General features: G+C 39.5%; 1 protein-coding gene across 5 annotated transcripts in view; it reads right to left on the reverse strand.

Moving 5' to 3' along the window:
- The window catches only part of tox2 (TOX high mobility group box family member 2), a 140,750-nt gene that overhangs the window by 32,017 nt on the left and 91,795 nt on the right, over window positions 1-16,938 (reverse strand). For all 5 annotated transcript variants that reach the window (XM_035778582.2, XM_035778581.2, XM_035778580.2 and 2 more), the window contains one exon: window positions 16,163-16,423. In XM_035778582.2, the coding sequence (XP_035634475.1) occupies window positions 16,163-16,423 (261 nt within the window). The remainder of the gene's footprint in view (window positions 1-16,162; window positions 16,424-16,938) is intronic.

Raw genomic sequence — 16,938 nt, forward strand, 5'->3', positions numbered from 1 at the left:
AGCAGGACAATGACCCTAAGCATACTGCTAAAGCAACACTCGAGTGGTTTAAGTGGAAACATTTACATGTCTTGGAATGGCCTAGTCAAAGCTCAGGCCTCAATCCAATTGAGAATCTGTGGTATGACTTAAAGATTGCTGTACACCAGCAGAACCCATCCAACTTGAAGGAGCTGGAGCAGTTTTGCCTTGAAGAAAATCCCAGTGGTTAGATGTGCCAAGCTTATAGAGACATACTCCAAGAGACTTGCAGCTGTAATTGCTGCAAAAGGTGGCTCTACAAAGTATTGACTTTATGCATGCTCAAGTTTTCAGTTTTTTGTCTTATTTCTTGTTTGTTTCACAAAAAAAAAAAATTTTGCATTTTCAAAGTGGTAGGCATGTTGTGTAAATCAAATGATACAAACGCCCCAAAAATCTATTTTAATTCCAGGGTGTAAGGCAAACAAAATAGGAAAAATGCCAAGGGGGGTGAATACTTTCGCAAGCCACCGTAGACTTATATATATATATATGTCATTTAGCAGACGCTTTTATCCAAAGCGACTTACAGTCATGTGTGCATACATTCTACGTATGGGTGGCCCCAGGAATCGAACCCACTACCCCGGCGTTACAAGCGCCATGCTCTACCAACTGTGCTACAGAAGAACCACAAAATTGCTCATTACCAAAACATAATCTCTTCTCTTCATATATTGCAAATAAATAGTTTTCACCGTGTGGAAATTAGTTAAATGAATGTACAAAGGTTAATTGACTAGACCTTGCACTGCGTTAGGATAAAATGTGAGCAAATATACTCCATCTATTCAACAGTGCAAACTCAAAAACCACACCAACAGAAGAAAATATAAATTATGGGAGCAAAGGTACACTGGCAAGTAAACATCAGAAGCATTGTGCCCATTGAAGCTGATAGATTGAATTTATTTGTAGGATACTCATTCAAGGTTTTTTCTTTCTTTCTTTTACTATTTTCTACATTGTAGAATAATAGTGAAGACATCAAACCTATGAAATAACACATATGGAATCATGTAGTAACCAAAGAAAAAGTGTTAAACAAATTAAATATATTTTAGATTTTAGTAGCCACCCTTTCCCTTGATGACAGCTTTGCACACTCTGGCATTCTCTCATCCAGCTTCACGAGGAATCCTTTTCCAACAGTTTGAAGGAGTTCCCACATATGCTGAGCACTTGTTGGCTGCTTTTGCTTCACTCATCCCAAACCATCTCAATTGGGTTGAGGTCGGGTGATTGTGGAGGGCAGGTCCTCTGATGCAGCACTACATCACTCTCCTTCTTCTGGTCAAATAGCCCTTACACACATGTTAATTGAAATGCATTCCATGTAACTACCTCATGAAGCTGGTTGAGAGAATGCCAAGAGTGTGAAAAGTTGTCATCAAGGCAAAGGGTGTCTACTTTGAAGAATCTCAAATTTAAAATATATTTTGATTTGATTAACACTTTTTTTGGTTTCTAGATGATTCCATATGTGTTATTTCATCATTTTGATGTCTTCACTATTATTCTACAATGAAAAATAGTCAAAAATAACGAAAAACCCTTGAATGAGTAGGTGTGTACAAACTTAATTTACACATTATAAATTCATTAAGGTCGAGTACATGATGCCTCTAGTAACTAGTTTTAACTCTACAACAAAAATGCACATTGCAAGCAAATAATACATGAATACAAAACACTCAAACTGTTCATGTAGAAACCCTATTCTTGCAAATCATCAGGATTCCAAGTCACATAATCACACTTCCAACAGTTGTCGAACCAAATCGTTATCCTAAAGGGCCTTTTATTATGTTTTGGAGTGCTTTCTGTTCACCCTTTCACCTCGAGAGAGAATCAGAGAGAGTGAGAAGGTATCACGTTGCACCATCAGTCACCCTAAGCTAAATAAAGCAGGTGGGTGACGGCTGTACAAACATTATGAAAGAATCTCACAAAGGTTGCTGGTTGCCATAGGTACAGTATGCTAATTCATAAATGGTGTCATCTCTGGACGTGGGGGGAAGTGCTGTCTGGGTAACAGGCTTTATTTGGCCATTACTGTCTGGCTCGATCCCTCCCAGAACAGGCAGACAGACAACATGTTCTTTATTCTAATAGAGCAATGATGATGCAACTGGCGATTATGTAATAAATTAAATTGCAATTCGGCTGCTTCTCCATTGTCGAAGGGTTGACTTTTCTGAGAATATCACTTTATTGTTTGACGCTTCTGGGTTTAGAAGTCACACATTAACATGTAGCGGACAAGAGTTGGTTATGGTCACGTGAGGCGGTAGCTCCACCTACGTTCTTCAAAACCAGTTTCTGCTCTTGGACCAAGTGGGAATTTCCTCTTGGTGTAATGGTCTAAGACGCTGGTCGCCCCCCATTGTGGGAGATCCGGGTTCATATCCTGTGTGTTACTTTTTCACCCTACGTGGTGCAGTCTCTCATGGGGGAGGAGGTCAAAGGAGGGTGAATGTAGCCCGACATGAACGAGTCATGTGACGAGGTAGCTCCGCCTGCGAACTTCAAAACCAGAATCTGCCCTCGGACCAAGAAGAAATCTCCTCTTGGTCTGATGGTCTAAGACATCGGTTGCTTCCAGAGGGAGAACTTGGGTTCATGCCTGGCGTGACACACACACAATTGGCTTGGTGACAGTTTGATATTGCAATTTCAAAGTCCAGATTGACCGCCCAGCCGACCCTAACCGTGATGCAAAGGCAGGATGAAACTTTGGGGCAAATCTGTTCCCCTTCTCTCCACTGTAGTTGTGTTTGTATTCACATCTTGTACATCATAGTCAAATGGGAGTCAAATAAAAAAGGCCTTCCAATTATGCGCAACACATTCTGTGCAAGCTGGTATATCAGAAAGCTATTGTTCTTTTGATCGTCTGACCTTACCGTTGAAATGGTTTCATCGCAGCTCGGATTGCCTGCACCATTTGATTTAGCTAAGGGATTAAACCAGCAACTGCAATGCCACAGTGAAGTGGACTAGAAAAGCGAGAGTTTCACAGAGAAAGAAAGCTAGACAGTATGGAGTGGACACCTCTAACATTTGTCCTAAACATGATTTCATATCGTTCAACTCAACTTCATATCACTTCTTATCTGTAGTTTTATTTAGGACCCAATGACTAGAGAGCTAGAGCTACACAAAGACAGAGAGCTACAGATGAGGTTGGAAGTTATATACACGTTTTTCAATCAATCCACAAATTTCTTGTTAACAAACTATAGTTTTGGCAAGTCGGATAGACAAGTCATTTTTCCAACAATTGTTTACAGACAGATTATTTCACTTTAAATTCACTGTATCACAATTCCAGTGGGTCAGAAGTTGACATACACTAAGTTGACTGAGCCTTTAAACAGCTTGGAAAATTCCAGAAAATGATATCATGGCTTTAGAAGCTTCTGATAGGCTGATTGACATCCTTTGAGTCAATTGGAGGTGTACCTGTGGATGTATTTCAAGGCCTATGTACAAACTCAGTGCCTCTTTGCTTGACATCATGGGAAAATCAAAAGAAATCAGCCAAGACCTCCACAAGTCTGGTTCATCCTTGGGAGCAATTTCCAAATGCCTGAAAGTATCACGTTCATCTGTACAAACAATAGTATGCAAGTATAAACACCATGGGACCACGCAGCCATCGTACCACTCAGGAAGGAGACGCGTTCTGTCTCCTAGAGATGAACGTACTTTGGTGAGAAAAGTGCAAATCAATCCCAGAACTACGGCAAAGGATCTTGTGAAAATGCTGGAGGAAACAGGTACAAAAGTATTTATATCCACAGTAAAACAAGCCTTATATCGACATAACCTGAAAGGCCGCACAACAAGGAAGAAGCCACTGCTCAAAAACCGCCATAAAAAAGCCAGACTACGGTTTGCAACTGCACAGACATCGTACTTTTTGGAGAAATGTTCTCTGGTCTGATGAAACAAAAATAGAACTGTTTGGCCATAATGACCATCATTATGTCTGGAGGAAAAAGGGGGAGGCTTGCAAGCCGAAGAACATCATCCCAACCGTGAAGCATGGGGGTGGCAGCATCATGTTGTGGGGGTGCTTTGCTGCAGAAGGGACTGGTGCACTTCACAAAATAGATGGCATCATGAGGCAGGAAAATAATGTGGATATATTGAAGCAACATCTCAAGACATCAGTCAGGAAGTTAAAGCTTGGTCGCAAATGGGTCTTCCAAATGGACAATGACCACAATCATACTTCCAAAGTTGTGGCAAAATGGCTTAAAAGGACAACAAAGTCAAGGTATTTGAGTGGCCATCACAAAGCCCTGACCTCAATCATATAGAAATCTTGTGGGAAGAAATGAAAAAGCGTGTGCGAGCAAGGAGGCCTACAAACCTGACTCAATTACACCAGCTCTGTCAGGAGGAATGGGCCAAAATTCACCCAACATATTGTGGTAAGCTTGTGGAAGGCTACCCGAAATGTTTGTCCCAAGTTAAACAATTGAAAGGCAATGCTACCAAATACTAATTGACTGTATGTAAACTTCTGACCCACTTGGAATGTGATGGTAAGAAATAAAAGCTGAAATAATTCTCTCTACTATTATTCTGACATTTCACAATCTTAAAATAAAGTGGTGATCCTAACTGACCTAAAACAGGGAATTTCTACTCAGATTAAATGTCAGGAATTGTGAAAAACTGAGTTTAAATGTACTTGGCTTAGGTGTACGTAAACTTCTGACTTCAACTGTACACACTATTGAGCGAATACTTCTACTTTTGTACTTTCATATTATGATTTCATATCATGATTTCATATCGTTATAATGTTACCACTTCATATCAACTGCTTTATTTAGGTCCCAATGCATTACATGGTTTCATGGCTCTAGCTCCGTAATAGAGCAACATTGACCCAACCACCACTACGCATGGGCTTTTTGCTCGCTGTAGTATTGCATTGAAATTGTAGTATGCATCACCATACATAGCATTGTCATGTAGATTGACAAAGAGAGAGAACCAAGTGGAAGATGGTTTCAATGGCTCACTTTGGCTGATGAGAGTATTTTCATATAATGTACTTACACACTGTAACAGCGTTTGTTTGCCGTACTTTTGAGCTAAAGCCTTTGTGCTTCTACACCTGCATTGCTTGCTGTTTGGGGTTTTAGGCTGGGTTTCTGCAAAATCTGACAAATATTGGGACGTAATTGCATATTATAATATCCTTTAGAAATATTTATCAATCAGCCTTAAAAAGGGATGGAATTAATAAAATACATATTCTATTATAATTAGCATAATCTACTTTGAGGTTTTGTGTCTACCTCCATTTTCTCTGAGGACCAAGCAATCAAGAATCTAGATGTAAGGTATCATTCAAAATGGGTGTCCAGAAGTTTTCAGGTCAATACATCAACAAAACAACGTTTGCTTTGTGAAACCAAAAAAAGTCTTCACGCATTCAAATCACACAAGCTTCACCGCCGCACACTGCCACACTCAGCTTTTGATTGAATTGTGCCCCGTACTTGCTTAGCTATCCCTGGCAGTGTTGGGAGAAACCCAGTATTACTAAGCCTTCCTCCTTCAACCCCCCAATTCACACCTTCCCTGATTGGAGCCATCTTGTTTGAGAGTGATGGCTCACTCACACAGGTTCACAGTTGCTATTGTAAAATCATTGAGCGTTTAATTGAAACAAATTACTATAATAATATAACATTATCCTTGCAGGCGCCCAGCCGTGACAGCTTTAATTAGGGCTGTGTTCGAGACTGATCCTTCAAAAGCAACGGTAAACCTGCCTTAGGTAATAGGGGAGCCAATCAGCCAGCTAGCTACCGGGCCCTCATACTGCCTACTGCCCGGTCCTCATACTGCCTACTGCCCGGCCCTCATACTGCCTACTGCCCGGCTCTCATGTTCCCTTGGGAGACCCAGGTTCTAATCCCGCCAGTTTCAAAACCACACATGTGAGACTTATACCATGTTAAATGTTGGGAAACCAACGTGTCTGAGTCATGTGAAAAGTCCATGTAAAACTTCACGTGCCTGAAAACCACGTGTCCGTTTATCCCACGTCACACTTATCACGCGATTTATTCATGTGAATTTTTTAAAATTTGAAATGTCACACGTGTCCGAAAACCACGTGACTGACTCGTGCAAATTTCACATGTAATACACATGTGTATTGGATACAGGGTATCCTGTATATTTAGGACATGAAGCGGATAATTCCCAAGGTGGGTTATCATCATTCTACACAGCGAGGAAAATTCTGTTTATTTCTATGGTAGTTCTTTGTCAATTAATTCATAATTGGCTGTACATTTGGATATAATTTGCACTTGCTAAGCAACAACTGAACAAGTAACTTCTGATCACTCCAACTTGATCCTAAATCAAAGATGACAAGAACACAAAATATATACAAATATCTTGAACATACTGTACTTCCTTCACTTCCTTTGGCTGAGAAACGGCAAACGCTCCTCAAATGAGCCGTAGTATCAAAAAGTAATTACACATAGCTGTAATGTCTCACGGCGACATTGCAAAGAAAGCACAGTTACGCAAACTTCAGTTCCAATGTGTCCAAACATTCCAAGTGTCCCTTTTTTGTCATTCTGTCAATGTACACGCCAGAGTGGCAAGGTTCTCGAGAGACTTTAAAGACCACGTGGATGTTTTTTCTATCAGGAGCTGTACAGTGTACACTAACCTGGCACTCAGTATGGAGGCATGGAATTAGCCTTGAGTTGAGCAAGTATGTTACTCTCATCAGCACAGATTTAAACACACCTGATCCATACTATAGTAGGACTGTAAGCCACTAAGTCTCTCTTTGAAGATATGCTGAGACAGAGTCACTAATAAGGCAATGATGGGTGCAAGCACATTTCCCAAAGCTTGGCTGCACTACAACAGTAATGTGCCAGTGCCGTTGAACAGAACAGGAACAAATTGGAGTGCTTCGGGTACCATGAAACAGAAGGTTGCTATCCTATCACATATGACTGAATAGTGACTACTAACCACCAACCACCTTTTCAAAATGGAGACTTGAAAATTGTGATGTGCAGATGTGAAATGTCGTAGTGTCCCCTTCGGCGTTATCCTCCGTGTTCCTCATTTCATGTAATGTCAGCGGCCCCCTTTTCTCTTCCCCTTCCCCCCTTTTCTATCTCTCTCAAAGCACCTCATCACACAACTGTCTCCCACCTTCACAAAGGGAGAGTATCTGAGCAAACGTCTCGTCTGACATGTTTGAGACGATTGTGAGGAGCTGTGGGGACCCACGGTACCGACAGTAAGACAGAGCCTGCCTCCCAAATGGCACCATATTCCCTACTAAATGCACTAGTGCCATAGGGCTCTGGTCAAAAGCAGTGCACTATGTAGGGAATAGGGTGCCATTTGGGACACGCCCTATGAGCCGCTCTGCTTCTTCTAATGAGAGCACAGTCAAATATGTCTCCCATTCCCTTCCTCACCTCGCACTCGCACACAGTATGCGCACACACACACACGCATACATACACACGCATGGGCATGTAAGGTTCTCACACTGCGGGGAGTCTCGGCAACAATTAAGTTAACCAGGAGGTGATTTGCGAGAGTGTTAACTCCTCACACACACTGTCTTCACATGTTCTTGACAGGGGCCTTCTTCACCTACCGCACATGTGGACCCCCAAAGAGCATACTGCAGAAATAACATACAAATGAGTAGCTGACATACAGTATGTCTGAATACCATAATGGCATAATACAGTCAAGGGGAATCATTTGAATAGGCTAATCTTACAGTGCAATGTCAAGGGTATAGCTGAGAGAGCGCCAGCATTTTGGATCGGCCCATTATTACAGTTGCACATCCTATTAGTCAAAGTACTGTACACTGGAGAGGACAATAGTCAGTGGGGGAAGCTGCGATCACATGGGATCTTCTCCAATAGCCAACAGGGCCGAATATTCCTCCAAGTAGGATGGCGAAGATATGGCACCGAGCAATATGGACACGATTTCATGCAATGATAAGCTGCAATAGGGGCCTGTGGCTAAATGTAATATGAAATATGAAATCCTTTATCTATGTAACTGCATCACAGGACTGCGTCCATCATCTGCTGCAGCTGAGTCTTGTTTGGTGACCTCTTTGGCTACGCCTCAAATGGCACCCTATTCCCTATTTAGTGCACTACTTTTGACCAGGGCCCACAGTGCTCTGGTTCCAAAGTAGTGCACTAAATTAGGGAATATTTGGGATGTAAAATTATTATTTTTTTTTTCACACAATGAGTCTTCAATACCTCTCATATCGGCAACTTGAGTGATGAGCATAAACATGATGATATGTAAACACAATATCTATCTGTACTTAGAAATGGAAAGCATTCAATTAGTTTATTTGTTTCCACTTCCACTCTGCTGCAATGACCTCTAACCATGCTGATATGATACAGTGGAGTGAGTGGGCTGTAGGCACTCAGACAACAGACGGAGTGGTATACAATGAAGTCAACCAATGGAAATGTAATTGATATTAACCTATTAAAATATGCACTATGCAGAAATCACTTGGCCATTTCCTGGTTGCTAAAATTCTAATAGTTTGCTTAATTTGAGTTCACCTGACAAAACAAGCAAGTATAGTGTAGAGAATCATTGCACCATCTAAACGGCTGTGAAAAAATATTTTCCATTACCAAAAATATTGTATTTTCAGCTTTTTGAAGCTGGTGTACAAAATCGAAAGTGAAAGAGGCAAAAACGGAACTTAAAAACAAGAAGCATAGAAATGGTGCACATCGAAAATATTTACCGCTTCTCAGACTTGCTTTTAATGAGAATTACAGATCTATAAAATAAGTTTCTATGTAAATTTAGTTGGGTCGCCCAAAAAGTGACATATTGCAGCTTTAAATCAAAGAATTGAAATCAACCTATTGAATCAACCTATTGAAAAATGTATGAACACCCTTAGGTCTGACATAATAATAATAATAATAATAATATATGCCATTTAGCAGACGCTTTTATCCAAAGCGACTTACAGTCATGTGAAATGTCTGAAATTCAATGGAGCTGGCCAATGTTAAAACATAACACTATTTCCGAGGGTGTGCATGAAAAGGAAATGAAATCCATACCTTATCCCTTGATTAGCTTAAAATCCTAAGGCTAATTGACTTTATCAGAATGAAGACAAAGATGAGTTCTAGCCGTCTAGCAGCGATGAATTCAAAGTTCTCTTAGAAATAATGAAATTGGAAATAACATTATATTTCGCTCCAATATTTCTCCATAATATACAACTACAGTTTCATATCACATTGCTGGAAAAAATAAGGCACCTTTTCCCGGGAGAGGATAAAATAATTTATTTTTTCCTTATCGGTCATCTATTTTTTTCAGCCGAATGCTATTACATGGCTGCTGGCGGTTGCCTAGCAACAGGAAATATTAATAGGACCTTTTATTAGCCGAGCTTTACCAGTGGAGTACTAAAATGAGGAAGTGGAAAACATGAATGTGTTACATAAATCTTTAGACCTTTCAGGGTTTGCACGAGTCTCTGTTTGTCCAATGATTTATTACGGCGATGCTTCATTTATGGGAAAAGGGCCTGTGAAATACAAAAATGGAACATTAGCTTGAAGGACTATTTGAAAATAAATAATTGCAAAAGGTGAAAAGAAAGCTGTTTAAAAAGCAGGCCTCTCTCTCTCTCTCTCTCGCTCTCTTTCGCTCAGGTTTCACAGGGCTATCAAACAAAAATGTGTTTTGGAAGCATCGATCATCTATCTGAGCCTGGAATAGTTCATATAATATATAAGATACGTTCTATATCATGCTTGTCGAACTGTGATAAAAAAAAAATGAATGAAATGGATCTATCATTTCCCGAGAGACACTATAATCCTGTTAACCAATCACTGAGAATTAAGGTCTCTCGATAGAGAAATGGGTTTTATACCATTAATGTATTCTACTTTGAATGAAGAGGGTAGAATTTGTAGCAGCCCAACGGCAGAAAACCTATAGCAGCCTTGTACTACTGGCCACGGTAAACAACATTATAGAAGTTATTGATGAAAATCTAAAACATAATTAACTACATGACTATACTATGGACCTGGGAATCTTAACACAGAGCTATTATTGATTTAAACTAATGCTCATGTGCTCGTTAACTTGTTTTAAGAGACCAAATTGAAATGTATTGAATACAGTATTAGTTCAATATAATTTAGATTGAGTAAAAAATACTCTTAGTTTGAAAAATAATACATTTGATCAATCCTAATATAGCAAAATCAATGTACGGCAAGTAGCCATGGTCTATTTTTTATTTTAGGAAGCACATAATAAAGTCCAGCCATTTTTGCTAATACCTCTTCCTCGCACCTCCCCACATTGGTGGGCAATCTAGTTAAGTTACCGAAAGCTTTGCATTAGGGAGAACACATTAAGATGCACCTCTCTAGTATCTTATCATTAATTCATTAGCCTTGTCTATGACAAGTTATGTTGACAGTGGATCCTCTTTCATTCATGCACACTTATGGCGAACACCTGCCGTAAGCACCAGAGACTGAAAGCCCAACTAGCTGCCACCTTTAACATGACTATCGGGTCAAGATGAACCCATTCGCTGAATCCTCAGAATAATAGTCAGCAGATTAAAGGATTGTGAATTCAATCTGGCATTTGAAACGTTGGAACTAAAGAAGGTGATATTAAAAGCTGTGAGCTGAATACGAGTATCCTTGGCCTTAATATTGTTAATTAACTTCCATTACAATAGGGGTTAAGCAATTGGCTTCCCTCATTGTCCTCATGCAGAATATTAGGACAACTACGTGTTTATGGCGCTAATACCTTGAAATTAAAGCAATCGTTAATGACAAAAACCCCTCTGTCGATCTATGCATTTCTCAACTTGCTACGTATTCCACAAGTAGACGTTGGCGATGATGATGTCATATATAAATGCCAGGGCATGACAAAGATATCCAGTCAAAGATGAATTATTCAAGGTGTAGTACTGTTTGTGTTTCAGATGAGGGGCAATCTAATGATGAAAGGTGCACGTGCATACCATGTTTGACTTCGAAAGTGCCCCCCGAAACGGTTTACGTTTTCAACATCAACAACAACAGATTTTTCCTGGTCAGATCACATTATCAGAAAAAGAAGAGAAAAAAGAGGGCACAATCATGCGCAGTATTGCTTGAAACACCCAGGTATCACAGACTCGCAGTAGGTCTAATAAACTGGAATACAACTAGCACTCTGGTCGTTAAGAGATAAAAAAAATGGGGCACCGCCACAGCAAACGCACACGCCAATGAAGACAGGACACAAACAAATGTGGGACCTAGTATTTAGTGCTAGTCCAGAAACCCTCTACCACCGGCCGATGGGTATCTCCCTAAGCGTTATTGAAAAGATCAGTGTAACCTGAGCGTGGATATTAAATGTCTAATGTGTTTTGGAACTTGCGGAAGATGCTATGACAGTTAACGCATTAACAGAGAGAGCGGAGGGCTTGCCAAGTGCATCGAGGGCATCGGAGAAAAGGCTCTCTGAAAGATATCGGGTTCGTCCAGGAGGGGCTCAGGACCGCAAAACACAATAAGCATCAGCTAAGGCCCTTATTAATTGAAAATGGCTCTCAACTAAATGAGGAAAGTACAGTCAATTACATGTTTCAGGCCTAAGAGTTGAGGGGAGAACAAGAACAGGATAGTACCTGTGTGGATGAGAGGGACATTTTATTTTCTGCCAGCACTTTGTATTTGTGGCTTGACGATAAAAGTGTGTTTGGGTAAGAGGCTGAACAGAGTTTTTGAAAAGAAACACAAATCATAAGAAATTAGATTGTTTCTAGAAAAGAGGTGTGGGTGTATAGGGATGATGTAAAGCTGTACGGTAGGCATGCATGCACAGCTAGCATTTAGCATTAACATTTAGTAGACAGGGAGGTTTGGGCGTTTTCAGAAAGTAAGAGGCTATCAGCTTTAGCTAAAAAGTTGATGTACTCACTCTTGTTAGCGTTGAGGTAATTATCCTTAGCTTGTAGCTTACTAGCATTTAGCTTACAATAGCATTTGCCTTTCAGCTAATACAAGCCAATTCATACCAGCGCCGTCCACTGGTCTTCCGCATTTAATGCCATATCGCACAAAGCTGTTGGGCCTGAAAGGGTTAACACTTTGATAATACATATAACATGTTAATATAATATAAGATAACATACTTAGCTATATGCAAAGTATTGTGCTGTATACCCATGTTATGTTATACCTGTGAACTACTACTTTAATCTGGTGTTCTACTAGATTTGGCATGGCTTGCTTTAAAACCCATAAGCCTTTCAGTATTTACTTTAAGGACACCACATAAACCTATTTTCCTGAATTGCACGATCTCTTAAATGATCTAACACCCAAATCCTGAGAAAAGAATGTGTTGAATTAAAAAAAAATGTTTTTGTCCATTTAGTATTAGAGCTACTTTCCCTCTCCGCAAAATCTTCTCTCTCTCTCCCTCGCTTTCGTTCTCTCTCTCTCCATCCAGCCCAATTGCACTCTTTTCATTGTCGAGCTCACGTATTGAATCTGCCTGATGAAAACAGATCTCACTGCAGCGCCACAATAGAATAGCTGATGCAGGAAAGATGAAACATAATGGAATTTCTTTCCCATGTGCTCAAGATTGAATATAAGGCCTGACCTCCAGATGTAGTAGATCCATTTCAGGAGCAAAGATATTGTTTATGAAGAGGAAGAAGAAGAAGAGGAGGTCATAACAACACCTTGCGCCATCTTCCAACACAACATGATACAAACATATACTGTATATGGCAATACATTCACTTGTACACCAACACAAACGTCAATATACACACCGGTATATACATCCTTACAACAAAAACATGAAAATGTGTGATCAAATCACAATTATTATAATTTTGCCTACATGTGAAGATGTTCAGAAGTCAGACGTGGTTTTCGGAGAGGTGTAAAGTTTCACATGCTAATATTTCACGTGTCTTTTCCTCACGTGAAAATAAATTCCCCTCGTGTTTATTTTCACCCCTTCCAGCTACATCTGGTCTCCCATCCAGGGGAGAGAAAGCAAAGGCCAAGGTAACTTAACCAAAGGTAGGGAAATCGCAGGAAAGAGGGAGCCATTTTATTTAATAGCGTTACCAAATATTATTTTCTACTGAAATCATTTTTTTGCATCCATTTACAATTCATTTGCTCTCGAATGTAAAAAAAATAAAAAATAACTTTTGGGTTTATGTTTTGCTTTCAATATCAATATTTTTCTTTACAGAATTTTGTTGTGGACTTCAAAAGTTTTGCTTGATATTAATGGCACAAAAGTAACTCACTCATTAGAGGATTGCACCATATAATAACACTATTACTCTTTTAAAAGTGTTTAAAGCGGCAATACTTAATTAAAACATGAAGAAAAGTGTTCCTCGCCCCGCCACAGTTTGGGTAAAGAGCTGAGGGATGGGGCTGGAGAAATGCAAGGACTGACCATCCATGATATCAAAATGATATTTTTCATGTTTTTTTGGCTATACAAGTGGAGCTTTCTTACATGTGAAACTGCAAATTAGATTTTCACTTTCATGTAATTGTAAGTTCACAAGTGAATGTTTTTCACATATGAAACTGCAAATTAGATTTTTACATGTGATTGTTTTTCACGTGTGAACTTAAAATTCCACATGTTAACGTGAGATGTTCACATGAGGAGTTGTTTTCCATGTGAAACAGCAAATGCGATCTTCACGTGAATGTTTTTCACATGTGAAAATGCAATTCACATGTGAGGTGAAAACAGTGGTATTGTCCTCACATATGAAAAGGTGATTTTCACATGTAAACTGAAAATGTTTTTTTTTTTTTTTTGGAAGGGTGTCCAACACTGAGATATACACTAACAAACGGTATACACCAACATATACAACAACACTAAAATATACACCAATATATATTTTTCTCTTATTGGCCATTCTAAGAGATGTTCCTTATTACTGGACTACCCCCTGTTTGAACTGTAGCTCACATAATTGTTACACTCAACAGATTTGACTAAAGTATATCTTAAAGAAGACCTTTGTTGTGCAAATGAAGCTTTGCAACGGTTATCGTTACTCGTTGCGTACTTGTTCCTCGTGTCATTATCTTTCCCATTATTTCTCTTTTTTCATTCTCTCTGCATTTCTGGGAAGGGCCCGTAAAACATTTCACTGTTAGTCTACACCTGTTGTTTACGAAGCATGTGACCAATAAAATGTGATTTGATTAGGTTCGTTATCGAGTACACAATGTATGGAGACTCTATCTGTGTATGCTTATACAAAAAGACAAATTCATGATCTGAAGAGGTCTACTTAGATGCAGCTGTGAATAATAATAATAATAATATAATACCATTTGGGATTTATATAGCGCTTTTGGAAAATTCAGAGACGATTCAATTCTTGAACGCGTAAATGTCTCATTCTGTCCAGTGTAGCGTAGCATGCAAAAGAGTGACCACCATTTATATCCTCTCTATGACTACATTGGACTCTCAATAGTCACCACAATCGAAAGGAAACCATTATTCTTTTGTGAAATATCAAATATCCATATTTACTGTGAGGATAACACTTTCCACAGTAATTGTAACATTATGTACTACTGTACCCACAATGCTCTGTAATTCTACATATTTTTTTTTATCATACTAAACACATAACAACTGTTCTGTTCTAACATATGAACTGTTGTTATGTTTCAAGAAATGAATACTGTGGTTTATGTTAAAAGACATGTTTATTCAGAAACAATATTGCTGAGCAATAAGGAGGAGGTGTGGCATGATATATATACTACAGTATTCATAATTCTCCGTAATTATATCTGTTTTTATCTTACTAAACACGTTTCTAAAGATAACACTATGGATTCCAGTCTCCTTATTATAACGGTATTAGAAAAACTGATATTCATTTTTTGTATGGAGATATGACCATATCTACAATCAGATATAGTGGTCCTAAGTTATTACCTTGAACTCACGGTTTCTACATATACTGTAGCTTTTGTGTACTCACTTAGTTTTTATTTTCTCAGTTAAAATGACACCGGTTTCTCTAACCAGGCATATATAATGGTCTCTACTCTCTACATAGACCGCTTCAATGAGATGATGGTGTATACAGTACATGTAGGCCGCGTCCCAAAAGTCACCCTATTCCCGATATAGTGCACTACTTTTGACGAGAGCTCGATGGGCCCTTGTCAAAAGTAGTGCACTATGAAAGGGAATAGGGTGCCATTTGGTATGCATTTGTTTTATAGAGAATGATCTCATTCTAGACATATGGAAACAATGTCGATTTCCTGCCAATCTCATTAATACAATTATGGCTAATTAAGATTACTTGTGGCACACTGAGAAGCAGTTTGTGTAAAAAGGCTGAGGGAGGGTGTATTCAAAAGACAATCGGAGTCTATTCATAATGGCTGATGCTCATATGACACGGATGGATTTACTCACAAACCTTTGAGCGTCGGCGCTGACAGGGCAACCACAAACCGTCTGTTCTACTTTTCTATTTACCTTTTCCTTTCCATTTGAAATTGCATGAATATTGTTGCATGCCATACGAAATGACCAGAGAAATGATTTACATAGCCTATGTTGTTAATGTAACATTTTACTATATTCCAAAAGTAAAAAAATCTGAAGAGTAGGCAGTCTAGACAAAATTTAAAAAATAAGCTTTCCCTAGAGCCAAACTATACACTGAAGGGCACGCTAACAATGTTCACGCTAACACAACATAAATTTATTTGTTGGTACTACCGAATGATGGAGCAATGACGAACGAATCAGTATCAGACAGACTACAAATACTGCTTGAAAAATTTTATTTGAGCATTTGCTTTAGGCTGCCTGGTGTTCGAGGTTTGTACTTTTGGGACTTTTATATTGATTCCATGGTTTTGTATTGGTTCTAAGCTAAAAAAACAACAACAGATTATATATTTGAAATGACTTTGAATAGTGTTTCAAACCAGCTGTGATATCAAAGCAAAACCGCCTGGGGGGTACTCACCGAGGGCATTTGGCTGGAGAGCAGGTGGCCATCTTGGGCCAGCATATTGGACATCATGAGGGCAGGCAGCTCCGGGTAGGAGTAGGGGTTGAGCAGGCCATTGTGGTGGGCCCCTAGGGAGTGGCACAGGTAGCCCGACTCAGGGTCCATCAGGTGGAGCAAGGGGGGCTCAGGGTGGTTGGGAGGGGTGATGGGGGGAATCTCGTAGTCCTCGTCCCCCGCGCCGTTCCCATTGCCTCCTCCGCCCTGACCGGAATAGCTCTGGAAGGACAAACAGAGAGGGAGATGGTGTGAGATACTGTAATTTACTGTATATGTAGGTAGGTTTGCCAAGAGCAGTGTATGACTCGAGAACATTTGTGTCAGTCAGAAGAACATATCATCTAGAAGAGTCAGATTATTTAATAAGGAAATAGTGGCCCCCACCCCCCACTCCACCCCAGAGATGGGAGTTATAACAATGATAGAGGGTCAGTCCCTAATTACACCCTAACTATATGCTTCCTATTAAAAGAGTGTACTGGATAATGTTGTAGTATGAGCTTTCAGACATAACACCTCGGTCAGGCGAAATAAAAAATGTAAACATACAGAAACACATTTCAGAATAACCGTATGCATATCTGTGTATTCCTGTACTATCAATAGGTCCATCGTAGTGTGTGCTGCAATAAGGAAAAATATGATTCTGAATTCTAGAGGGGGGAAAAAAGTGGAAGAAATTCAATGGGGAACGAAAAAGCAATTTTGTCTGAGGCACTCTGACTTGACTCCCT

Source organism: Oncorhynchus keta, chromosome 10, assembly GCF_023373465.1.
Source record: "Oncorhynchus keta strain PuntledgeMale-10-30-2019 chromosome 10, Oket_V2, whole genome shotgun sequence".
NCBI classification, from domain to species: Eukaryota; Metazoa; Chordata; class Actinopteri; order Salmoniformes; family Salmonidae; genus Oncorhynchus; species Oncorhynchus keta.